Source organism: Heliangelus exortis, chromosome 3, assembly GCF_036169615.1.
Source record: "Heliangelus exortis chromosome 3, bHelExo1.hap1, whole genome shotgun sequence".
NCBI classification, from domain to species: domain Eukaryota; kingdom Metazoa; phylum Chordata; class Aves; order Apodiformes; family Trochilidae; genus Heliangelus; species Heliangelus exortis.
This window is the reverse complement of record NC_092424.1, coordinates 51,625,623-51,652,774: the sequence shown is the minus strand read 5'-3', so window position 1 is coordinate 51,652,774 and position 27,152 is coordinate 51,625,623. Positions and strand designations below refer to the sequence as shown.

General features: G+C 35.6%; 1 protein-coding gene across 2 annotated transcripts in view; it reads left to right on the top strand.

Moving 5' to 3' along the window:
* The window catches only part of SYNE1 (spectrin repeat containing nuclear envelope protein 1), a 299,972-nt gene that overhangs the window by 99,070 nt on the left and 173,750 nt on the right, over positions 1 to 27,152 (top strand). For both annotated transcript variants that reach the window (XM_071740591.1, XM_071740590.1), the window contains 21 exons: positions 884 to 1,042; positions 2,289 to 2,453; positions 2,932 to 3,066; positions 3,897 to 4,055; positions 4,218 to 4,426; positions 4,697 to 4,805; positions 5,999 to 6,163; positions 7,971 to 8,138; positions 9,629 to 9,805; positions 10,853 to 10,993; positions 11,968 to 12,128; positions 14,912 to 15,062; positions 18,326 to 18,553; positions 19,097 to 19,195; positions 20,946 to 21,133; positions 21,242 to 21,365; positions 22,503 to 22,669; positions 23,582 to 23,735; positions 24,023 to 24,651; positions 25,336 to 25,515; positions 26,635 to 26,785. In XM_071740591.1, the coding sequence (XP_071596692.1) occupies positions 884 to 1,042; positions 2,289 to 2,453; positions 2,932 to 3,066; positions 3,897 to 4,055; positions 4,218 to 4,426; positions 4,697 to 4,805; positions 5,999 to 6,163; positions 7,971 to 8,138; positions 9,629 to 9,805; positions 10,853 to 10,993; positions 11,968 to 12,128; positions 14,912 to 15,062; positions 18,326 to 18,553; positions 19,097 to 19,195; positions 20,946 to 21,133; positions 21,242 to 21,365; positions 22,503 to 22,669; positions 23,582 to 23,735; positions 24,023 to 24,651; positions 25,336 to 25,515; positions 26,635 to 26,785 (3,819 nt within the window). The remainder of the gene's footprint in view (positions 1 to 883; positions 1,043 to 2,288; positions 2,454 to 2,931; positions 3,067 to 3,896; positions 4,056 to 4,217; positions 4,427 to 4,696; positions 4,806 to 5,998; positions 6,164 to 7,970; positions 8,139 to 9,628; positions 9,806 to 10,852; positions 10,994 to 11,967; positions 12,129 to 14,911; positions 15,063 to 18,325; positions 18,554 to 19,096; positions 19,196 to 20,945; positions 21,134 to 21,241; positions 21,366 to 22,502; positions 22,670 to 23,581; positions 23,736 to 24,022; positions 24,652 to 25,335; positions 25,516 to 26,634; positions 26,786 to 27,152) is intronic.

The window sequence follows — 27,152 nt, the reverse complement described above, 5'->3', positions numbered from 1 at the left end:
GTTTAAGCTTTGTACCTTTTTGGTGAAAAATGATGACTTAGAAATGTTGACTTGGAATCAATCCAGTCCATTTATGTTTCCAAGTCCTCTTCTCTTTAAGAACACCAGCTGAGCTTTGTGTCCAGTCTGCAGGTAAAGGAGCGTCTCCTAAGAGTACTCCTTCCTCTGCTTCTAAAGGTTAACCTGTCCCAGAATGTCACCAAAAAAAGACATGCTCTTCTGCAGTTATTTGCCAACCCAGGAACAAAAATCCTATATTGAGGAGTGCAGGGTTACTTCAATAACAGAAGAGTTTCCTCACCGTGAGATTTTTTAAACCTTTTTTCCAGATGGTGTGACTTCACTTATGTTTTCCTTTCTTTCTTTTTTTCTTTTTTTTTTTTTTTTTCTTTTTTCTTTTTTAATTATCACTACTTAATGCCATTTGTAATAAAATCTGAATTCATATAGCTGACAAGAAAGGTTCAAAAGGCAAAAAAAATTATAACACCAAACCTACTACTGAGTACCATCATTCTTATAGCTATTGCTTTCACTGCTGTCTATTTTCAATTATACAATAAATTTAGATGTCCCATAAGATTAAATCACAAAATAATATATTGCCCTGCATATTCTAAAACTAACCAAAATGGCTACATACATGTCTGTGTCTATTTTTATAGATAGCTAGACCTCTCTTTTGGGTACAGGCCTCTGCATACAAGGGGAACATTGTGTTGTCTGTGTGTTATTCTCTACAACATTTTGAGTAGTCTGTGTGTGATGGGGCTTCTACCTTGTTGCTTTTGTCCTTATAGTCAAATAATATCTTCCTGTTTTCTTGTCAGACTTTTTTCTCCTTTATTCCTGGCCAGGATGGATATATGTTTTTTTCTTTCAGGATTTGGTAGCCTATCAAGAAAACTGCAAGAAAGATTTATCCCTGATTGAGAGAAACAGTCAGAGTATCCTGCAGCGTGTGACATCCAGTGAAGTGATACAGCATTTCCATCAGTCAACATTTCAGAAGAAAGTTACACAAGTTCAGATTACTTTTCAGGTAATTATGTCAAAACTTGGTGCATATTTCTGAGAGTTTGTTCATACAAAGCTGATCATATGAATTATATACAGATCATATCAAAGCTGCAGTCCAGCTTACCTGTAGAGTCCTATGTTGTTATTAACCATCAGAATATTTTTCAGCTATGCAGCCCCCGTCTAGCTTCAGTCCTGCATGAAATTAATTATTATCTTGGAGTCAGATCTTCAGATTCTGGTTCTATCAGATTTGTTTTCAGGCAAATATTGTTCAATGTAAAGTTACATAAACTGATTTTTAAGCTACTGGAAGTCAGTTATCTTTACAAAGTCATGTCTGAAAAGTGGATTTAAAAATTTACATTGTATTTTGTGGGTAGTACTCAAAGATCAGTAGGTTTTGATTTATAGTTTAACAAAACTTAAAAAAGCATAGAAAGATGTTGAAGTTGAGAACTACAGATTTGATCAGCTCACTGGGTAAAATCATTACAACATTGCACTGAGTTTTGTAATTAGTGAGGATGGTAAACTGTATGGTTGCTAAGGTGTGTTGGAATTACCTTCCTGCAGCAGAACTGGTGAACTGGTGATGTGTCCTGGTAAATTTTGTTATTTATGAATGGAAGTGTAACCACTAGTTAATGCAGAACACTGGGACAGACTACAAAGCAGAATAATGAAGAGCTGTGACAAAGGGTACAAAGCAAGAGAATTTCAGAGTAGGAACTAAACCATCAAATTGCTACCTCTCTTTTGAGAGGCTTTCTCCCTGGTTGCTTATCTGGCCTCCTAGTGTGCTAGGCATACAAACCTTTTCTAGGTTGGAGGACACGTAGCATGGAACTAGTTGGATCCATAGATCAAACCACCTTCATGCAGAGTCATGTAGGAGGAGGTAGTCTGTTATAAGGAAAAATGGAGTGGCAAGGTCTTAGCCATTCCAGGTGCTTTGGAAAGCAGGCTCCCAGATAGAAATGTTACCCAAATGGCAGAGGCATTCTGAAGGTATAAGAGACAACTATATTTGATAGCTACCCATTTTTATGGAATAAAGGATGACATGAAGGACAACATTAGCATGAGCTGTAGTCTAAGTTTCAGTAATTGGGAAAACAGGAACATGAAAGGGAGAAGCATTCCTGAATGACATATATTTGAAAGAGTGACAGCAATAAAACGTATTTTTTGTAAGATTGTGGTAAAAGAGAGCAAATAAAAATGAGTAAGAAAGTACCAGCTCATTTTCTTTGCTTATAACTCAGAATATGGTCAGGAAAGCTGGTGACTGGAGAAAAAACATAGAGGCAAATAGCCGTTTGATGAAGAAATTTGAGGAGTCTAGAGCAGAACTGGAGAAAGTCATTCAGATTGCCAATTGTTGCTTAAAAGAAAAAGGAAATCCTGAAGAACTTCTCAGGAAACATAGTGTGAGTAAATTTTCTGACCTTCTTGGAAATCTTTTAGTGCATGATATACAAGTGAAAAGTATACTTAATTTTAAAACTGATGTGGATTTCTTCCACATATAAAAGTTATACAGATCTGGTCTAACTACTGTTAAGATTAGGGTAAATTTTGCTACTAGAACCACTGGGAGTAGAGGGATACTGCATTTTGCTGGTCTCATGTGTCCATTGATTTTTTTTTTTTTTTTAGATGAATGCCTGTATTATAACCATTACTTATGCATGTAGCTTTAAAATCTACTCTTTTAAAAATACCATCTCAGTGTATAAATTAATTTGCTGGACTTGAAATAGTTAGAAATTGTTCTTTCTTTAGTTCAAAATTCAGTTCTTCAGTACAGCAGAAGTAAGCTTGAAGCTTACAAAGTGTGTTAGGGAACTTCATGTTGTCAGGTTCCTGTATCAATCTTCATCTCCTCACTTTCCACCACAACTTCAGGAATTCTTTAACCAGTTGGATCAGAGAGTCTTAAATGCCTTTCTGAAAGCATGTGATGAACTTACTGACATCCTTCCAGAACAAGAGCAACACAACCTGCAGGAAGCTGTGAGAAAACTCCATAGGCAGTGGAAGGTTAGTGACATTGAATGATCTCTCTGGAAATTTTAAATCTTAACTTTGGAATGTTTCTGCATGACCTATGTATGAAAAAAAAAGATAAAAATTAAAGACTGTTACACCTAGAAATATGTTCTCAAAAAAGCCTTGCTAAGTAAGGTGGTCAAAAGCCAAGAAACGAGAATAATTAATTATGAAACCTTAATTTCTCCCCCAACGTGCAGCAATAATGACATTTGTGTTAAAAATATTTGTGGAGAGTAGGTGCTAGCTTTTATTTATGCTGATGTTGGATGATTGCAGTAACTTTTCCAACCTTAGTAAAACAAATTTAGAAGTGCTCCAACTATCAGTTTAAATTGTCTCTTCTGCCAAGATCTCTAACAACTGCACAAACATTGCTCATAAGCTATGGAACTTTTTTGGCTGACACAGAGTGTTGCGGGTCAGAGCTGAAGTGATGGATGTGTGGTTTCATGCTGTCATCCTTACAGGAGTCTCTGGAAGCAGCAGTGATTATAGTTTCCTTGGGATTTTCGCTTTATTACTTTAAACAGGAAATATTTGGTATGTCTTACCAAGAATCAAGATGTCTCTGTAATGTGCCTTATACATACGTATTCTGGTCCCTGAAAACTTATAACCTTATGATATATCTAAGAAAGGTATTAGTAAGATACTTGCTTTATTTATTTAATGTGGAGAATCCCCATTTGTTTATGCATATACGGTCTGCATTTTTTATATTAGCCGTTTTTTTGGTTATTTATTTGTAGTAACTTCACACTAAAGTAGGGGAAGCAGTGTTTTATCTCTGTTTATTTATTGACTCTGTGGGTGTGTAGGATCTTCAAACAGAAGCCCCATACCATTTGATCCACTTGAAGATTGAAGCACAGAGAAGCAAGTTCCTGGTCACAGTAGAGGAATGCAAAGCTGAACTAGCTCGACAAAACAAGGTGCTGTCAAGAGAAGGCAATGAAAGGATGATCAAGGAACACATGGTATGAATTATATGCCACCCCGTGGGCATTTAAAGAAATACATTCCAGTCTCAATGATAAACAGAAGGTCTGACAAACACTTGAATTTCCAAACACTGTGACAATTAAATCAGATCTATCCTTGGGGTCTTTAACAAAACCTTTTTCTGTATTTCCCCTCAGTTGTTCTTTGGTGACAAAGGATCTTACCAGCTGTGTGAGAAAAGGCTACAACGGATGGAAGAGCTCTGCCAAAAACTACCAGTTTCTGATCCAGTGAGGGCTACGTTAGACAGCAGCCAAAGAATCCTGAAGGAGCTCAAATCCCAGATAGACAGCACATTTGTAAAGCTGACACAGCACTCGGACACCTGGAAGGGCTATAAGAACAGGTGTCAGCTCAATTGTTAGCTGGGTCTTGTAGAGCTTTATGTGGGGACACTGCACTAAACGTCATCATACATCAATGTCACATAAAAAGTGATACTGAGTTGCTGGCTTCTGTGAGGAAGCTATACTTTATGTATTAATTCCAAAAATTATAGTGAGTTTTTAAGTGTATTTTGAAATTTTTGTTTTAAATTGAAGAAGTTACCTTTTGGTGGTGGCAATTTTTATCTGACTTTTTTCTTCGCTTTGCATCATCTGATATTTCATTTCAGATTTTCTGAATTGGAAAATTGGATTTTGTCAACAGAAAAAGAGCTAAAGAAGATAAAGGAAAATGTCAATGATACTGCCAAATACAAGCAATGTAAAGCATCTGTGGGGGTGAGCCCTTGCTTTATATTCTAATAAAGCTACAGTCATTGCTGCTGGGACTCGGGATAAATCTGTATTCTGAAGTAGTACAACTGCTTTACTATGAGCACCAAAGTAGCTGTGATGATTCTTGATATTCTTAAATACATTTCCAGGAGAATGTCCCACATGCAACAAAGTGTGGCAGAAGTTCCTACTTTTAGTAATGTAGAGAATGGAAGGCCCCATTACCTGTATATTCAGAACATTCAAAATGTAGAAGCAGATGGAATTAGTCCTTTCCTGTCATCCTGCTGCTGTGCAGACAACCCCAAAATTTTGGACTGGAGTTTTTTGAAGGATCAAGGATACTGTCTTATGTCTAGGGAAAACTGTAGTAAAAATTCTTTTCTATGATAGTATCACAGAGGAGCCATTCACTTTTGCATTGGTGACTGGTAACAGAAATGACAGAACACTTAAGATTGCATCATCTTGTTGACTTAGTTCCAGGCAATGATATATGTGCTACCTGGGACCTAGCTTGACTCTTATTTTTTAATTTCTTATACTAGGAGCAGAAATAAGAATGTAGGAGTTTGTGTTAAAGCTATAAACAGGTTATGAGGCTAACTGTGCACAGAAACATAGTTAGAGTGCCCTTGAATAATGGCGATACACCTTTAGCTTAATGGGTGCTTCTGCTCCAAAAAGTCTGAGTTATTGATGCAGTTTCACCGCTGGCAACTTCTCAACAGCACTGGCACAAAGATATAAATTAATTAGTGGTGAAATTAGGCTGAGAGGGAAAGAGCTATTTAAATAGGGGGAAAAAGACACAAAAACTTGTAACACATGAAATCTTATGATTGGGAAAGTCAGCATTTAGAATTAAATTGGCAATTAAGAAATTTGGTCAATGTATGGAAAATATATACATGGTGCGTGTTGTCTCAGCTGTGGGTTAAACTGTGAAGAACAAGTACTTCGCTACTACTTATTAAAGAATGGACTAATAAGGAGTAGGGAAGTATTCTTTGGAGGAAATGCAAAAATCTAACCCACTGGAAAAGAATTAAAGTGTGTGAATAAAAAAACCCTACATTCCTAGTGTTTCAAGATAAGAAAGGTAGTATGTTTACACTACTAATTTTTGAACTATGAATGCCACTCATTCATATATGTTGTTTATTTGAAGAAAATGCATTTTGATTCTTCCATAGGAAATTAGGAAACATATTAACAAGCAAGGAGAAAATCACATCTGGCTGAAATCTAGACTTGCTGTTTTGACTGCAGTGTGTCCTGATTTGGAGGCCAAAAAGACAGAGGATGAGCTTTGTAAACTTTCCAGCGACTTCAAGGGACTCCTAGATTTGCTGGCTGAGGTACAGTATGAGGGATACAAGAACTGTCCATTTACAGTGTCACATGAAATTACATCAATCATGGCTTCACAGGCATAAATTCCCCCCCCCCACCCCCCATGTTTTTTTAATTAAACTGCAAGCATCCAGCAATGAAAAACTCATTTGTACTCACTGCGTAGCAAAGGTCTGAGAGTCACAGGCAACAAAACACTGCCAGTAGTATAATGGATCTTCTCCCTTTGTGGTATTGGAATGCATCATCATAAAAGTTTCTGGAATCAAAATGTCGGAATTTTCACAGGGAAAAGATAATTTTCTAAAATCTTTGCCATCCCTGGCAAAACAATGCTGTACATCAGCCCCTGGATACAGAATTTTACTTTAGTCTTAATTTATGTATCTTTTATGCTGAAATAATGAAGGACCTACTGTGAGGTAGTTCCAAATCATTAAAGCTGTCTATCATGCACTGAATTTGCAGTTAAGATTGCATTTCTCTGAAGTCTGATGATGAGGTACTCTAAGTGCTGAAAGGATGAGAAAGTTTTAATTGATAAGCAAAACCTTTTAGAATCTACCAAACCCTTGAGTTCTCTGGGATTTCAGGGAACCTACTATTTCACAGTTTTCATGGTAAAAAACCAAAAAAACCCCAAAACATCAGGAGAAATTTAGAATATCTTACACTTCAACAGTAGATCCATTTGACAAAAAGAGTTCAGGAAAGGGAGAAAGGTAAGGCTTTTAATTCCATTGTTAATGTTGATTGTTGTGGAGGCCTTCTAGGTGTTGCAAATGTATAAAAGTTCCATGTATTTACTGAAACATAGCTAAACTGTAGTGTGAAAACACTTGGAAAGTTAGGAGAAATAATGTGGTGATTTCCAAGTTACTGCACAAAAATCTGAAATATCCCTTTTTAATTTTTTTTATTTTGTAGTAACTACTTTTGTTTTTTTGTTTCCTTCAAAAGTCAGAACTCAGGGGACCAGAGGTCCATGAAAGTAAGAAAAGAAAATAAGAACCAGAATCTAAACTTGTTCTGAATCTAGAGTCATAATCTAAATAGAGTTTCATACTATAATTAAGGTACTGCTTATCCTTAAAAGTCTGAATACTCTTTACAGCTTTTTATGCAGATGAGACTGCTTAGACAAAGACTGATATTGGATATTTCCAAAGTTCAGCCATGTTTTTGGAAAGTAAAGACTAAATATTTGCATAACAGGAACAAGAATGGATTAATTCTTAATGGCCCTCCAAAGTGAATATGGACTGGAAAGAAAAGAAAGGAGTTTCTTAGTTCTAGGCTGCTTTGATTAAATCTTAAAAGACAGAAACAGTCTGAGGAACAGAGTCTGTACTGAGAATCAGCTACAAGTAGTTAGCTGAGCCATGCAGACTTTCTGCATAGATATATCTTGTTCTTTACAAAATAATTTCACCAGGTCATTGGTCTAGAAGGTCCAATACGCAGCAGGATATTTAGTGAGTTAGGTAGCACAGGTCTTTTGGGATCTGAGTCACCTTGCAATCCTGAGGACAGCATCTTCTAAGTTATCACCACTAAGGGGATGTCACAGACAGATATTTACCGTATGGTAAATTTGGTATCGATTATATGGAAATGTAATAGTATTTCTAAACAAGAAAAACATCTTTTTAGTCACATTTTAAGTCTTCAGTCACTCTTTCAGTGTAAAGTTAAAGGTGTTAAGAATACTGGAGAGAAAAATGGCTTGAATTTATTGTGCTTTTTGAAAAAATTGTTCGAAATATAAATGTGTTTTCAATATGAAATACTTAAAGTTATCTGTAATTCTAGATTGAAAAGACATTAGGCATTGTTGGAGACTGTGTTCAGTATAAAGAAGAAGTTAAAAGTGCAATTGAAGACTTAATCAACAACTCTAAAGAAGCCCAAGCAGAGGCTGAAAAGATCCTGGATACAGAAAGTTTATTACAAGCTCAGCAACTACTACTTCATCATCAGGTAGGGCAATTACTCATGTCCATATTCCATTTTTTTTAAAGGTAGGATGTATGTAATTACTAAACTTTGCTATATCCATTAGCATAAGTCTTGATATTTAAACTCTTTGAATTTAAATTTGTAGGAGTAAAGAACACATGGCTTAGTATTGATTTCTTATAATGAGAAATTCACTCAGTATTTTTAAAATGTTAATACCTAGAGATATTTTTCAACTTTTATTGAATATCCTTGTATTTTACATGGGGTTTTTGGGCATAGAACACCTGAAAACAGGATTCATTTACTTAAAATTTTCGGTAAGTGTTCTCTAAATTTTTATCTCTCTTTTTACCTTTTTAAAATTTTCATGTCGGATTTGACCATGATAAATTTGACCTCATCCTGGTTTTGGATTTATTTTTACTTCAGCAGCTTTGATGAGGCCCCACTTATAAATGCTGGAGAGGAGTTGTACCTCTAGCCTCATATCCTCCTCTAGGTAGCTAGAGTGACAGATAGGTATCCAGTCTGTAGGAGCAGAAAAGGATGCTTTTTATGCACTAATAATAGCTCAAAACATCTATGGGCTAAAATAATGAATATAAGTTGCATACAGCATGAATCATTGGTTTTAGGGCCAAATCTGTGAAATGAAATTTGAAGCCTATTCAAAGATAATAGGAATAAGAATAATTTACTGGCAATGTCTGAGGAAATGTCTTATTTTGCAAGGTCAAATATCTTAATGTCTGACCAAACACTGCTGTCTTACCTCTGTTTTATCTAAACTCTTTGGTGTTTGTAAAAGCTGTTGTATGTGGAAAGTTTCACATTTGCTCTTTCAATATTCTACCTTCCCCATCTGTCATAAAAGAGGTAGTAGGAATTGTTAACTTCATGAGTTCCTAGAACTTATTCAGTTCTTTTGATATGGACACTACTATGTTAAAAACAGACTGGCAAAGACCTGAAGGTACCCAGAGCAGAACTGAGCAGGGAGCTGTGACCTGTGCCATTGGGTCAGGCATGTTAGGAAAGGAGAGGGGAAGTAATTTTAGGAGTTTCCAGTAGTGATACAAAGCAAAATGCATAAGAGTTATGCAGCTTGGAAGTCCCCTTCTGCTCTCTAATGAAAGCTGATATGTTGCTTTCGGAGGCTCCAACCTGTTCCTCAAAGAGTGCAGAGCAGCCCTGGATGATTCCAGGCAGTCAGAAAGAATGCATACACCTGAGGTTACTGCTGCAATTGCTCAGTTGTTGGGGCTTCTTTATAAAATACTGCTTTGAATACATGCCCTTACCATCACTCTTTATCTCCCATTTGTACACCACAAAAACTGCACCCAGATTTTGGAATCCAAGGCATATATTTGATGAGTATACTTCACTCTATTCCATGGATTGTTACCTTCATTGCACACCCCTGCAGAAGCAGAAAGTGGTTTCATTGTGCCAGCTTCCCAAAGGGGTTATCTGTCTAATCACTGGTACTGAATGCATCCTTTTAGCAAAGGACAAGGAGACTCCGTGCAAAGAGGCAAGATGTGCAGCAGCAGATTTCCCAAGCTAAGCAGCTGCAAATTGAAGGTGGATTGCCCAGTGCAATGCAAGAAGATTTACAAAAGTTGGAAGGAACATTGGAGAACATGCAGCAGACTATGGAGAAACGTGAAGAGCAACTGAAGGTGAGTCCTTTGCAGCTTGAACACTTGGCTTTATAATTATTTGGGGGTTTTGTGTTGTTCTTGTTTTTGTGTTTTTTTTCAACTTGGTAAAAAAATCCCAATTTTTAAAATGCAAATAGTCTGAATTGACTGTCTCATCTCTAAATCCTGATCCTGGGGGTTTTCATTTTGAAGTTGCTGAATATCTCTTCATAAAAACATCTGACAAAAAAAAAAAAAAAAAAAAAAAAAAAGTCTACGGTTTGGTCATAATTGATATTTCAAATAATTTATCTGTGCCTTGGTTGTTATATGTGCTGTCTCCCCCCATTACTAAAGATGACATCACCCTTGAATTGAGAGTCTGTAGGCTGGATTGATGCAAAACTTGATGTTGTGCAAATATTATCACAACTAATGTGTTAAATACATGCTGTTATCCTAAATTTAGAAAAGGAAGTAAAATGTCAGAGAGAAATCAAATGGAGTACTTCAGGTCCTAACTAACCACTAGCTAAACTAGGATTAGAATTTATAGCTTCTTGTGCTCATATCTGAGTTGTCCTTTACATTTCTCTAAGCAGAATAGTAATCCAGCTGTCCACAGTTTCGCACAAATGTTTAAAACCATAAATATTATTTCCCACAATAAAGCACAATATGAAAACATAATCGATAGAGCTCAAATAGCTTCTTAATGTAAGAAACTATTATTGAAACATTTTTTTCCTGAGGAATTCTATATACAAAGACTTATTGAAACATTTTTTCCTGAGGAATTCTATATACAAAGATTTAATCCAGGCCTTGGTTTACTGCAGAGCCAAAAAAATATTTGTTTATACTGTCATAATTCGTGACTGGTAATTAAATGCTATATGCTAACCAAAACACTGGTTCAGAACAGTATCATCTGTAGAGTAGGTGGTATTTTCTATAAACTGTTTTATTTTATGGCAGGTCTCTATCTTTTTTCCTATTTCAGTAATTTATGATGACATTTTTTTTCTTCCCTTTGGTCTTTTTGTCTGTTTCTTCCTCTTGGATTTGTTTGTTTGTTTTTTATAGGTCACAATAAATAAATGGGAGCAGTTTGAAAGGGACAAGGAAACAGTAGTAAAATATCTCAGTCAAGCAAGTTCTGCGCTTGAACGTATCTTAAACTTTAGCAGTTTAGAGAGCCTCTCCTCAGAACTGGATCAGACAAAGGTACTCACTGTGTGAAATACAGGAACTGAGCTACCTTTCTGCCTTGTTTGTTAACGTAGTGAGCGTATTGCCTTCAATCTTTGCATGGTTTCTTCTTAATGCTGATGCAAATTGTGTATACAGTTTAGAGACTGCATAAACTCAGTGATACAAAGCTATCTTATGAGAAATACATGATTTACTCAAAATCTGCATCTGAAGCTCATGGTATAGAAGGTAAAATTATTTTTAGGACTTCCCATTTTATGTTCACATATACCAGTTAGCTACACAGTGCCAAGCACTAGCATATTGACATCAGCAGTGGCAAAGACAACGTGGACAGTGTCAACTACCACTCTTTTAGCCCCGAGGTGAAAAAGGAAAGTGTTCTAACATACAGGCATAAGCCACAATGTGCTTGCTCTCAGTAACAAAGAATTATCTCGGTCCATTTTACTTACTAGTTCAGAAGTAACAGTAGTGATTTGCTTGCCAAAGTGCCATGTTTTTTTATGCTGGCTTTAGCCTTTTCATGAACCTGGTAATAAATCATACATATCTTGGTTGTGCTCAGCATGCGTTGTTCTTGAGTATGGTCTTACTGTTTGTGACAGAAAATGGTTGTTAAAGTAAGTGAGATTACAAGTGAAGGGATATTGCAAAAAGTCCTCTAAAGGGTAGGAGCTAAAGAGTTCATAAAAATGCATGTAATCTTTGACAATTCACAAATACATTTCTTGAAGAGCTATAGGATACATTTTGATTGGTTGAATTAAAAAACACAAAATCTCCCTTGCCAATTTTTATTCAATATAGCTTGCTCAAATGAATATTTCTTAAATACCACATGAAAATAACTTTCTTCAGAGACTGTACATTCAAAATACACATGTAGGATGCAATTTTTCTAATCACACACATTGAGGAAGAATATTTTTTGTGTAAACATATGGTATTTTGTAGTTGTATTAACGTGTCTTGCATTCTTACAGGAGCTTTCTAAACAGACTGAAGCAATGGCAGTGCAGGCTAAGAATCTGGTGAAGAATTCTTCTGAGATACAGCTTGGTTCAAAGAACAAGCAGTCCCTTCAACGACAGGCAAAATCAATCCAAGAACAAGTGAAAAAAGTGGAAGTTACTCTTGAAGAAGAGTATGTTCTTAACAAGTCCTAATATTTGTTCTCCACTATAAGATTGTATCAGATTTCTAGAATACCTGTTGGCATTTTATGTTGTCTATAAACTCCATCAGTTACAGCTTGACGTGGCAGAGTAACCAGGTTTTAGTTCCAAGTATGTCAGTAGAGTGTGTGCAAATAAACAAAATCTTTCTTTAATAAGTAGTCTTTAACACCACTATTAATTACATTTAACCTGTGACTTATCTTTAAATCTCAGTCTTGAGAAGAAGGAATAATTAACTTTTAAGGTATTAGAGTCTTTTAGAAAGAAAAATCTTAGTTCTAGTATGAGAACAGCACATTTAATATATTTGCCTCAATTTTCATTGTCCCACTTCTCCATAGGAATGTCAAGAAGTGCCTTCATCTTAGCTGGACTCCCAGATTTTATTTCATGGGCGATATCAAAAGCATCTGCTGCTGCATGTAACAAAGGCACCATATGCCAAATTTTATTTAAAAATTGAAAGCTATAACTCCAAGAAAGTGTTGTTAAATTCTGTAAATATTTGCAGATTTTTTCTCTTGTAAAAATGTCATTCTTTTTCTCAAGTGAGTAACTCTGTTATGGAATTTCAGTTACTCAACTCTAACTTCTGATCTTCTCATTTTATCTATATACACAGACATCTGTATATGTGTATTACATTAGTCTTTTCGCACATATTAGATCGTATACACAGATATGGCACAGATATGTGCAAATTCTATGTTGTCTTACTGAAAATACAATGTAGAATAATTTACTCCATAAGTTTAAGCAGGTTCCATTGCTTCCATCTGAAGGGCAATGTCCTCATTACTGGAGTTTTGCCAGAAATGTTGGGTTTTTACCAATGCCATGTTAATATGGCTTTAATTTGGTGCCATTTTCTTCCAGTTGTAAAAGAATAGTAGTAAAACTGAATAACAAGCCTCTGCAGCAGATGTAACTTTCTCATTATTGGGGGTTGACTTTTTCCACATAAACTTTCTTCAATATGAAATATTAGTATTATAGTGATTTGCAATCCAATTCCACCATATCTTACTAAATACTTAACTTTATACAGTTTTTTCCAGCTGATGTGATTTTTCAAGAAATTAATCCTTCCAACAATGAGTACTCACTTTTTGAATAGTGTTTTCTATTTTTAAATGAAAGCCATCATTGATTTCCCCTTTCAGTGTAGATACGAAATAGGTTTTAGCTGAATGTATGGATTGTACAGAAAGTCCGTGGTACTGTGACAGATAATAAAAAAAATAAATCCCTTCTGCAAAACATGCAAATATATATAACTCTTTTTAATGATCTACAGAACATACAATCAGTGTGTAAGAATTATGTTGTAACTTGCATCATCAATAAAAATCTTGGGCAAGTAATTTAGAGTGAAGGTATTACAAGTACATGTGGTTTATACTGTGCCAATGAACAGCAAAGAAAAAGTTCTAGCAACCCTCCATAGTTAACTACAAAGAGATGTTTGCACATCTATTTTCCAAGGAGATCCTGAGTAGCTGTGCAGTGTGTGGGGGACTATATTCTTTATGGCTTATGGCTTTCTTACAACTATAAGGATGGCAGATAAAAAGGCCTTTTGTGTGAGCTCTTGTGCCACTGATTTGGTCCCTTGATTCAGATTTTGAGCTGTATTTTCTTGGGTTGGACTTGTGTGAAATATTTTTGCACTTTATTCTCCTGCAAATAACTTGAATTTGAATACACTCTTATCAGTAAGTGGCTGGTGACATTGCTAATAGTTTTTCATTTCGAAAATAAATAAAAAAAATTTAAAAGGCCAATTTTTGCATTTTTAGACTACATCTTTTCTTCAAGATTCCTCTAGATTTAATGGAGAGGGAATAAAACATTTTTATCATGCGTTGGTTTTAAGGGACATATTTAAAAATCAATTGTATTTTTGAATTTTGTAATATTCAAATATTTCTGATGAAATTTTAATATTTTCAGTGAAATCAAAAATGCATGTAGGGCCTACATTAGCAGTGGTTTCTTTTCAATGTCTTGAAAGGAACAGAAACTTGTATACTGGAAGTTAACATTATTGGGCCTAATAAAGGCTTTAGACCTGTGACAAAAAAGAGGGTGCTTTGCCATCTGACATACACAAGGATCAGTCATAATCTGTCTCTATTTAACATACCTATAATGTATGTTTTAAAGAATATAAATCTACTAAATTTGACGTCATAGAGTCATACGGCTGTCAGTAGTTTGGCTTGATATGAAAATACAAACTTCCTACAAATGGTCAGACTGCTCTTATAAAAACCCAAGTTTAATAAATCAGCCAAGCATTGCTGCATATATGCATATCCACAATACTCCGTTTTTAATATTTATGTTCTAGCAACTAAATCACTAACATCTTCGCACTCAGTTATCTCAATTTTAGATATCTTGTATAATCCTAATTCCACTTCATTTCACAGAAATCACATTTATGCTCTTTTCACATTTTCTTCCTGCAATGAGGAGATTCTTGACATACAGCTGATGAATGATGCTGTACTCTCTTTCACCTCTCAGTGTCTGCACCATGGCTGATATCATTGTCTGATTTTGTGTGCAGTCTAAGAGAGAACCAAGTTTGAATTCAGGTACACAACTTGGTCCTCTAAACCCAGGACTTTTTAAAATGACCCTTCTATAGATTGAATAAGTTGCATTTTTATTCTAGCAAGAATATGGGCAGCTTCACTATACTAAACTGTTTAATCTCTCTAATTGATTTGGTTAATTTTAGTATTAAAAGCATGGAAATGGTGAAAAACAAGTGGGAACATTTTGGCAATAATTTTGAAGCTCTGTCCATCTGGATAGCTGCACAAGAAAAAGAACTGGAAACTTTGGAAACATCATCATCTCCTTTGGACATACAGATCAGCCAAATCAAGGTGATCAGTTCTCATTATGTTTAGCATTAAAAGTCCATGTATCTGTCATTTTGCTAGAGGCCAAATGAGAGAACAGGCATTTTTCACATTATGGAACTACCATGATGCCATGGTGGTATGCTTTGTACACAAAAATACCAATAAGTAAGATTTTCCATAAACTAAAGAAAATGATTATAAGCTTCCTTCTGTTAGTGTTTCCTCTAAATATATGGAGCTTTTGTGCATATGGTTAAAATATTATTTAACTTATACTCTTATTTTTTGAGTAATCTCAACTGATGTACAAAATAGCTGCATAAATAAAAGGTGTTTAAAGATCTTTTTATTTTAAAACATTGATCAGCCAGTGGATATAGAACTTGATTTTAATCTTGCAAGCTAAAGTTACAACTTGATTTATGTATCTTTTATGCTGAAATAATAAACTGTTGCTCTCAGTAGCTTGCAAACCTATATACCATTTATTGCTATTACATCTACACTGCCTTAAATTCTGTGTACATTCCTGTAGATATGTAGTGGTGTACTTTCCTCCTGCTGAGGTGCCTATTTTCTCCAAAATTGCATTTTGAGGGCTGACTTCATATTGTCTGTCAAATGAAAACTTAACTTCTCTGAAACTGCCTGTTTCTAAGGGGACAGAGTTTTTCCATATGCAGTGCACACCGCCATTTGCTTTATTCTGCTTTATTCTTTACTGTTCAGAAAGCATGCGGGTGTGCAGCTGCTTGCAGTCATGGACCAGACTGACAGCGAGTCTTCCCAAAGGAGCCCATAATGCACTTGTTTCATATAGGAGAAAGAGTTTACCAGCAAATTTTCCTGATCTTAGTTTGATCACAATTTTATCTATGCAAAATAATAAATAAAGAAATGAAATCTCTTTATTTCATCACAGAAGAATACAGCAACGCTTCATCATCTTTTTCATCAGCGCAGCAATTCAGAAACAACCTCCTTGTGCAATAGGATATATGCATTCATTCTACTGGCATACACTGTCGTGTAGCTGTGCTTTTCACTACTTCCTAGATATGATTCAAAAGATTAAGGTAGAAAAGAAGTGTATCTTATGAAAGGATTACAATTTAACATCTCTCGATGGTCTAAATGGAGCCTAGTTAAGCCCTATCAGTCCATTCAAGCCAATTTCCCAGAAATGCTGTTTCTTGCTATATATGCAAATAAATAGTAATTTTTAAACTGCATTGCAAGTTTTTGAAGCTGCCAACATAAGCTTTCTTCACTTTAACTTCATGACAGAAAGAAAATTACCAGTGGGTAACTTTTAAAAATGTCTGAGTGAAGAGACGTGGAGAAAATCCTCCAGATAAAGCTTAGGGTAAATCATCATAACTGAGATGAACAAACCAGTTTTAGGAACTGGGATGTGTGAAATGAGTCATGTAAACCTCAATACCTGGACATAGCTGGAGGTCTTCTTCAGCACAATTACTTTGTATCTGAGTTAGTACAATTTTTTTGTTGTTTTCTTGATATCACACTACTAATCAGCGTACTTAGTTCATGATTTCTAGTACAATGTATTAGTAAGGATTATTGCAATATGAAGTGAAATACACGTGAAAAATGGTGTTCCCTGATATCTTTGGTTGACCACATAAAAAAACCCCAGTAACTGGTGTCAGCTGAATGTAATTATCATAGGTAGTATTAATATTCCATTTTTGAAGACACTGATTTGCAAACTCCCAATGACTTCAGCAGACCCAGATTTTCACCTACGTCTTTCTCCAAAATTCCTGGTGAACAAAATAACAGTTATCACAAGTAGTTACCACTGGTGGTAGACTCAGTGAGAGTCTGAAGGCCTCAATTTTCCACCTTCTTTTATGTAACTGAATTTAACAGAATAGCGTGGGAGTAAAAAAGCACTGCCTCATTTGTATCTGCTGCATTGTTAGATAATTTCAGCTTCAGGGCTACAAATCTGGTATTTTTCCTTAGCACTCTATTCTCATGCAAAAAAAAAAAGATCTTTTATAATCTGAATTAATTCAGAATATATTGCACAAAGAGATGCTATAAATGTTAACAGCACCACCTTTTTTTTTCTGTACTGTAATCCTGTTAATTCTAGACTGAATATTACAGTAAACCACTCCTGACCTTTATAATGCCAGACAAGATACCATATTTTAATCACAATTTTATCAGAAGATGTGCACTTTCTACGCTTTTGAGAGTGCATTTTCAGGAACATTTTGTTAATGTCATATACATCCATATCTTGCCATATTTATATCCAAGAATGCTATTGCATATTTCAGCTTCAGAGTGCTCTTGGCTCTCAGTTCACTCCCAATGTATATTTTTCACTGCTTTTGAGAAGAGCTCCATGAACATGGTACATCAGCAGAAGTTAAAAGAATTCTGTTGGGAAAAAAAATTATTTTCAAGTTCACTGATGTTTCCTCGATAAGTAATCACTGAGTCCATGACACTGATTCTGTCTTGGTGATGTAGCTCTCATGTCTACCTTATTAATGCAAAAATATAGGAGGCAGTTATTGTCACACTGCTGATGAAATGTAAAACCAGTGACAGTTTGTCTTTTTGCATTTACTAAATGACATATAAGACCAAAGACTATTATCACTTTCATTTCATTTTTTACTATTCGTGTTGTAATGTGGTTCTTTATTTAATCCTCTACCTAAGGGCACACTCATCCTCCCTCATATATAAATTTCATTAATTCTTTATTATTATACCATGAAAATTTATATTAAAAATTAAAGCAATGTCTATTGCTTTTTTGCAACTATAGCATGTTTTACTTTTTAAGTTTTGAAAAATTAATAAACACAAGTAATCAGCTGTTAGAATTCAGCTCTTTAACAATTTTGTTTCCAGTTATACACTTCTGTTTTTTTAATCTTGTACTTGTTTTTAGTCCTTAAGAGAATACCGTATTAATTTGCTATGAAGTAAGAGATAGTAAAATACGAACCGTCTTGTTTGCTATTGAAAATATGCACCTCAGGCAATTCTAATTACTCTTTACATACACTGTTTTAGGGCAGGCTGTTATAACATTTTCCAGTGCATAGTTCAAAAAGGAAAGGAGACTTATTGAAGACTTATATCTAATTATTTTATGTGGCTAATGATCTCTCCTCTTATTTACTTTTTTCATGAAGACTATTCATAAGGGGTAAGACAATGAAGTAGGAAATATTTTTCTGATAATTAAAACCTTATTGTACCTCTTTATTTACTATTACTTTACATTTTAGGCTATTATTAAAGAAATTGATGGTAAAATAGCTGCAATCTCGAAGCTAGAAGAGGAAGCTGAATCTTTTTCCCAGTGTGTTACCTCTGGAGAATGTGCACATATTAAAGCCAAATTGACTCAGGTCAAAAGGTATTGGGAAGAGCTAAGAGATCATGCACAGAGACTGGAAGGAACAATCACAGGGAATGCCTCAACACAGCAAAAGTATGAAGATAGTCTTAAACAGGTAGAATATGCAAAATCTAATAAGCAGTTTGCACCAATATATAAAACTAGGTGTGGTTTTGGGTTTTATTTTTTGAAAATTGAATATAAAATGCATAAGCAAATAGAATGAACTAGAATATATGAGCAGATTTGTAAGGTAATTGCAAGCCCTCTATACAGAAATTTGTACTTTGAATGATTTAAAAGGCCAGCTCAGGAAGATACTAGAATATATACACTCAAAAAATTATGCTGTCTTAGAAACCTCAGCGATTTTCCTGGATATGGCACTAATAAAACACATCCATACTTCTTATAAGCACTTTAACTTCAATCCTGTATTGTTATCAGATCATAAGGAAAATAATTGAAATATTACTATTGTTCCAGTCACAAGGAGCTGAGCACACTTAGCACCCTCTAACTTCTAAAGGCACTCAGCACTACAGAAGCTTAGGCTATAGCATGCTCTTAACACTTATTATTTAAAAGATGTTATTTAAAGCACTATTTATGTATTTCCCTCTGGTTTTAGACTCCCTGATTTGCCTTTTCTCCACAGGTACGGCAGACAGTGACTGACTTTGAAGCTAAGGTGGCTGAGCCTCTCACATCCTGCTCTTCAGCAGCAGCAACTTACACAGCCCTTCAGGATTGCACGGTGAGCTCCTGGCAATCCCTGCCACCAAGCTTGGGGCACACTGTCACACTGATGTCCTCAAAGGAACACAAATAACCCTCGTGGCAGGGGCTGCTGATGCCACCCAGCCTATGGGAGAGGCAGATGGAGGCAAGGAAGGCCTGTGGGGGTGGGCAGACCCAGGGAAAGCTTAAGCAGGTTTGCACAGCTATTTCTCAACTCTTCAGACAGGCTTGGAGAGATTCTTCCTGACCGAGGTAAAGGAAAGCCTATAAGTATTAATTCAAATCTTTCAGGTTCTAAAACATTATGAAATATAAAAGAGAAGAAACATGTATTCTGGGCATTTTTCCTCAAAGATTTTGAAGAAACTTGGCTCTTGATATATTGAACTGTAATATTAAAAAAAAAAACAAAAAAAACCCAAAAAAACCCCAAACCAACAAAAACAAACAAACAAAACCTTTTTGAAAGTAGTTTTTCTTGGACAATGCAGAGACGTGGGAGACATTTCTGTCTGACATGCAGACATTTCAACTGACAAGACTTTATCTGTGACACCAGAAATTCATGGATGTTTGGGCATTTCATTCAGACTGTTACAAAAGGAAAACAAACACTGGATGGGTATTCAAACTACAAAAAATCCCAAACGTCAGGAAATTTGGTGTTGAATTTTTTGTCTGTGTCTATAAGCATCTCATGTTCTTTCCTCAGTAATCATTATACCCCTTTCTAAGAAAATATTGTAAAAAACTTTTAGTGATTTTTTTCAGGAAAATACATGTAATTTCTTCTGAGCTTAATGATAAACACTTGCAAAGGCTGTATGCAGGGAACACCTGGCCTCTTTGCTTCAAAAAACTTGATATCTGTTGAGGAAAAACATTTTGTGTATGGATAATTTATCCAGACAGCATGCATAATCATTATTATTATTTGCTTTTAAACATGATTTTTATGCTGAGTATGTTACAGTAAACTCTTGTCCTGCTGAAGGGATCATGATGATTCAATGTCTTAATGTGGATTTGTTTGTTTTTTAAATTTAAACATTAGCAGCTTGCTGTACAATTCACATCTCCTCTAATGTATTATTTCTTTCATAACTGTAATTATAACCATGACTAGTGTTGTTATTAGTGCACACGTGTGAGTTGGAACTTCTTGAATCTATTTTATTTTGTGTTTCTCTAACTCACTGGACTACGTTTCAGTCATTGTCATATGAACAAGTTTCCCACCTCTCTAGAAATGGTTACCCTGGAGGGTCTGGTCAACATCAGATGCCACTTCTATGAAAAAGACCTTTAGCTAATGCTGACTTAAGTTCACAGTAACTGTTCCTTACCTCTCCCACGTCATGACATGGCCTGCAAGTCTGACACTTCTCATATTTTGGAGGGAGCTTTTACATCTACTGAATTTTTATAAATTAGAGTAACTCTTAGATAGATTTTAGAGAATGTTTTGTCCTGCATGATGATGCTGTGTCACATGCCCATTCAGAAGTTCTGAGCCTTTTGTTGGTGAGATTTTTTTCTTTAACACTGTTCTTAAGAAAGTCTTTCCCCATTATGAGACAGTTATTGATATACTTGGGATGTGTGGATCTAGGATGGAGCTGAGCAAGTTGCAATTTATGCATGGACTGCAGGATCTGGTGCATGTACCATTGCTTCAAAATTTAAGTACAGATATTTTTCCACCATCGTTACCCTAGCATTGTTGTCAATATATGTGACTTCTCTTTCTTTTACATGTTCATTAGGACCTTTGTCATACTGTGGAAAAACTGAGCAACACTCTGACCTCTCTCTCAGCCTGTGCCCGAAAGGTGGCTGACAAGGAAAAAGCTGCTCAGGAGGTCACAGCATTACAGCAGAAATATGAAAAGGTGCTAGAAAAAGCTAAAGAGAAACAGACCTTATTAGAGACTCTCCTGGCTAACTGGCAGAAGTGAGTAAGCTCTCACTTCTGTTATGATGGACACTTAGACCTTCAAGTGGTCAATGTGTGAAGCTGAGAGGATGACGTGCTGGTAACTGTACACTGTGATTTTTTTAGGCAGGAGAAAGAGCTGTCTGCCTTCCAGACCTGGTTGGAGGGATGTGAAGATACAGCCAATCCTTTAGAGCAGAATGTTTCTTCTGACAGAGTTAAACTGGAAGGTGAATTACAGTCACTGCAGGTACATTTCAGCTGAAAGATTGTCACCCTATATTTCCTGGTTTGGTTGGGGTTTTTTGTTTTGGTGGGGGTTTTTTGTTGGGTTTTTTTGTTTGTTTGCTTCCTTGTTTGGTTGGTTTGGGGTTGGGTTTTTTTTGTTGTTTGTTTTCTGGTTTGTTTTTTTGAGAGGGTTGTTTGGTTTTTGGTGGGTTTTGGGTTTTGTTTTGGGTTTTTTTTTTTCTCCTGCTTGGGTGTAATCTGAAAAGTCCCTTAATTTTGGGCTTTGGAAATGTCATAGGGAAGTACTACATTATCACTGTTGTTATTTGTCAAGAATAAGAAAATGACAGGAAGAATGTTATTTACTAATATGATATGCTGGGTCAGGAAAAGTAATGCCCTGGTTATTCCTATTTGTCAAAAATGATATTGATCTGGTTGCCACTCGATCCTTTCTCTAGAGAAATTCTTTTTTAAGACAACACTACTTTCCATTTTTTGCATGTGAGGAAAGTTGCTCAGATAACAAAATGCTCAAAGGTTTTGAAAGCACAATGAAAAACTGATTTCTGCTTTATTTTTTTTTTTTTTTAACACAGGACTTTCATTGAATTGTAAAGTATGCCTTCTCTTGGAATTTTTGCTATTTGATTTTAGATTAATATGAAGCAGTTGGCCAAAATAACATCTTTTACCTTCTCTATAGAGCCAATGAGTTGATATGTCTGTTTTAAATATAAGTGAAAAGAAGAAATTTCTTTTTATTTTGTTTTTTTTTTTTTGTCTGGGCCAGTTTGCGACATTACCTCACAATCCTGTTGCTGCATACACAATATACTGCAAAACTTAGTATTGGTTTTAGCCAATTTCATCACATAGTAGAGCTATGTAGAAAGGTTGTGCTTTTTCCTGAAGGATTAGAAACCCACAACTTTCATAAATCCTTACCAAATTACATTTGAAGATTTAGTTGTCTGAGAGTTATTGAGTATCTGCTTGTCCTAATAGACTCATTTCCTGAAAGGATTTGACTGTCCTCATTCACTTCTCTCAAAGCATTGTACTTGAAATCCCTATCTGATATTTCATTATGATTGTTATTTTGCAAAATATAATGCCATATTTAATTTAAAGGCTGTACATTCCATTGTTTTGTCAGGATTTGCGAGCAGAGATTGGGTTCCACGCTTCAGTCTATGCGAGGCTGTTACAGTTAAATGAGTCACTATTCCCAACAGCTTCAGAACAGTGTGTGAAAGCAATAAAAGAAAGATTTGAAGATCTGGATAAGAGGTGGAAAGCTTTACCACAAACTGCTGATAAAAGGTTTGTGCTTCAGAATGTATTTTACATCTTAAATGGGAGTCACCAATATCTAGATGAGAAATCCCAATCCTAAAATATTTACAGTATTTTTTACAGTATATGGCTTCTAACATGGCTTCTGGCTCATGTTAGGCTCAGGAATACTGCCTCCCTTTTTTTTGAAACTGTGTGTTATCATATATTTATAATTCAACCGTTTTGCTGGACATACACATTTTACTATTTATAAAGAAGCTTAAATAATACACTCTGCTCAATAACATCATCCTGGCACTTTCTCAATACGATTGTTTCATAATATAACGGTCTTCATTATATTACAGCATTTCATGTTGAAAATTACATAGAAAAAGTTCCAAGAGAAATGGGAAGGTGAATTACAAGGCCTTTTTTTAAGTTCAAGATTTAGAAGTTTAGTTCTGCTAGGTGCTGAGTACTCTTCTGGACACATTCCTCTGAATTGTGTTCCTTTGTGTACAATTGACCCTGACTTACTTCAGTGGATGTAGAGCATACAGCTACTCAGTCCCTGCCTAAATTCATGAGACTCTCACCTTCCACGTGATGTTCCAGCTGACAGGCAAACAGAACTGTTGTATCTGAAAATTGAAGTTTAGCTTCCATCAATATTGTTCTCTTTTCTGGTGTCACCCTAATGAAGAAAAGTTGAAGAGTTTTGATTATTAGGGACATTTCTAACAGATGATATAAATAAAACAGTGGAAATAGAAGAGAGCCAAAGTGGTGCTCTCACGTGTTATTTCTGTTAAGAAATCAACACAGCAGTCATCACATTTGTGATTAAGATATCCTTCTTTCTTTCCACCTGCATTGATTTTAATGGTGGTTTTTATTATGGCAATTGATTAATTTACATCAAGCACTTTCATATTTACATCTGACATCTTATAGGATCAGCTTCCTTCAATCTCTTGTTGAGGAGCACAGGCAGTTTGATGAGCTTCTGCTCAGCTTTTCAGACTGGATTAAGAAGTTTCTTGCAGAACTCCAAGCCACTTCAGAGATAAACACAGCTGATCAACAGCTAGCTGCATCTCACAATAAGGTAAACTTCTGGATGTACATATTACAGACAGAAAAACTGTACACTGCATTCAGCTAAATATTAATCTAAAACTAGCATGAGGTAATTTATTTGTTTGAAAACCACTATGCTGTTGCAGGCATGTGTAGATTGCTGTTACTTGACCAGTTCAAAGCAAAATTGTAATGCTGACCTGTTCTTACTGAAAACACCTCCGTACTACTTGGTTTGCTTGTAAGTTTAGTAATAAAATGTTTTCTGAACTTTGGATTGGAAGAAGAAACCCAGCCTTATTTTCTTTCCCATAGAATCACTCAATGGAAGTTGAAAGTAAGAAACAGCAGTTACAAAGTCTGAAGGAACATGTAGATAAATTGTGTTCTTTCAGCTGCCCAGAGGACCAGCAAACATTGCAGGGAAAGACTGAAGATTGCTTTCAGATGTTCCAGGAGGCAAGTCAAATAACTTGCCAAAGGCAAGAGGCTCTGGATCAGCTGCGAGTATTCCTGGAGCTCCATAGTGCTGCATCAGGAGTGCTCCACCAGCTGAGGCAGACAGTGGAGAAAACAGAAAATATGGATAAAGCCAAATCTGAGTTACTGGAGAATAAACTCAATGTTGTTATTCAAGATCTTCACAAGCTGGAATCTGTTGCCATCAGTTTGGATGGTTCCCTTACCAAGGCCCAGTATCATCTAAAACACAGCATTTCTGAGCAGAGGACCTCCTGCAGGGCTGTGGTGGATAATCTGTGCTTGGAACTTGAGGCAGTTCAAAGCCTGCTGGGAACCAAACAGAGTGAGGCACAAGCTCTTGGAGCCTTGCAAAGATCCTTCATGGAACGTAAAGAACAGCTGCTGAAGAGTCTTGAAGACACTGAAGAAAAGGCTGACAAGGAGGGCCTGAAGGAGGTAACACTGCAAGCCCTCCAGCAAAGGTAAAAGCAATATTACCTCTTGAGATTGGTACTTCAGTTGCTTGTACTGTACTTGGGACATTTGAGTTTTCTGCCTGGATACCAAATCTCTTGCCAGGCATATACATGTAGTCCATAGATCTACTTAACAGGACTTTATAAGTGAGCTGTTTGCATAGAGGTACAACAGGAACAGAACACTAAGCAAGTCTCACTTATCTTTTATATTGAAAGAACAGTCAAGAGAATCTTTGTCTCAGAAGTTTATTTTGTCCAAATCAATCCAATACCCAAACAGCTACTACAAATCCAATATAATATCAGTATCTCTATTCTTACCAGACTGAAGACTGTAAATGCACTGAAGAAATTGAAAACACTTACTATAATTAGGTATTAATATAAATGTTTGAGTGTATTTCCTAGCCATTGTTGAGGTGAAGGTATAAGTAAACCTACATAATTGGATAGCTGTATATGTGTCAAAAAAATCACAATCTGAGCCTAGTTGGAGCAGAAGAAAATCCAGATAACACTTTGTTTCCTGAAGTTATTGTAGAAAATGTTATAAAAAGAGAACTTTATGCACAGTAATTCTTACAACTGCTTAACACTTTTCTCCTCTTTTCTCCTGGAAAAAAAAAAAAAAAAAAAAAAAAAAAAAGTGAAGATAAGTAATTTTGAAACCTGCCTTTTAACTTGCAGATTGAGGATCTTTAACCAGTTAGATGAAGAACTGAATTCTCACCAGCATGAACTCCAGTGGCTCATGGATAAAGCAAAACTAATAGCCCAAAAAGACATTACACTTGCTCCTGAGATTGACAAAGAGATAAATTGCTTGGATTCTCTGTGGCAGGATACCAAGAAAGCTATACATGAAAAGTAAGTAGATTTAGACTTAGAGTGAGAAAGAAGAGGGGTTTTCCAGTGGAGGAGAGAGACCCAGTTATTTAAATTTAGTATCCTCTTACCATATTAATCTAAATTAAAAAGGGGACTTGTGTGTTAAATACTGAGTATGAGATAAAACAGGATCAACCAAGTTTATTATACCCATTGCCATTACACAATTAACAAAGTCACAGATAGGTCCTCAGGACAGTGCTTGTATATATACTTGGGCATGGAAATTTGGAAAGACAAATTTCCATTGAGATTTCACTGTCACCCCAGCTAGCACATACTCTCTTTCTAGCATGCACTTTCCTTCTCTGTTGGATGTGTTTCTGACACTATATTCAGTGCCCTCATTCTTAGATTTAAATCATTCTGTCTGCTCAAGGGACCAGGCTCATAACAACTATTAGTGTATGACCAGTGATAGAAGATAGTTTTGTATAAGAATGAAAGCTGATAAAGGAACTGAAGCAAATTTCATCTTGCCCTTTTCTTTGTCTCAGCTACCTCCTTGTAATCTTTAAAGAAAACTTAGTCTTTTTTGAATTGCCTAGTGTAAAATTAAGTGCTAGATTGATTTTGTGCTGCATAACTCTCAATATACATAAATTATATGTAGGTGCAGAAACAAAATAGTTCTAGACCTAAAAGCACGCACCTGATAACCAGAGGACAGGATAGTCAGACCTATTTTGCATTCCCTAGTTTTTACTTATGCTTCTTTTTACCCCCACCCCAAATAATCCATATTGAAGGAACAAAAAAAATGAGCTCTGAGTGCCAGCATCATTATAGTGTGGTTTCCAGTCAATAAGATGCGAGACTCAGGATGAGAGAAGCTTGAATTCCAGCTTCAGTCTTCTTTCTGCTCAAGTCAGTTGCTTCAATATCTGTATATGAGATTGTGATTGGTACAGTCTCTTCTGTGGGATGTTTTGCGATGTGTTGGCCCACAGTGGTTGTAAAACCTAAATATTAATATTTCCTTGGCTGACCAAAGCATGCTTAGCACTGCATCCTGATTTTCCCATGGTGAATTGCTACATCACATTTTTTCTGTTAGAAACATGCAAATGGTCTTAATGTGTTTTTATCACATTACAGAAAGGAGCAGTCCTGTATTCTTATTGATCTGATGAAGGAATATCAGAGCTTGAAGTCAACAGTAATGAAAGTCATAGACAATGCTGACACTGCTTCCGTGATCAAATCCATTTGGAAAGATCATGATGATGTCAGGAGAACTTTATCAAAGGTAATTAAACATATTGTCATTTGAAGGATTTAAATTATCTTTGCTTTAGATGGGTTTTTCTGTTTTCAGGGTGCTCTTGATCTTTGTCTAAAGTTCCTTGAATTTTCTGTTCAGTCTTGTCACACTCACTTTTAAGGTTTAAATTTTACTGATTCTGATAAGGAGAATTTCAGCATTTTTTTGTGAAATGTATTCATTTGCATTTTATTGTTGCCAGCAATAATTTTAACACCTAGAAATGCAAAATGTTTATTTATATGGAAAACATAATTATATTTAAAATTACTTGAGTCTATATTCCTATCATAGTATGAGAGTGTATTTCCTGTCAACAAACTTCAATATTTTTCCATATTGGGTAATTTTT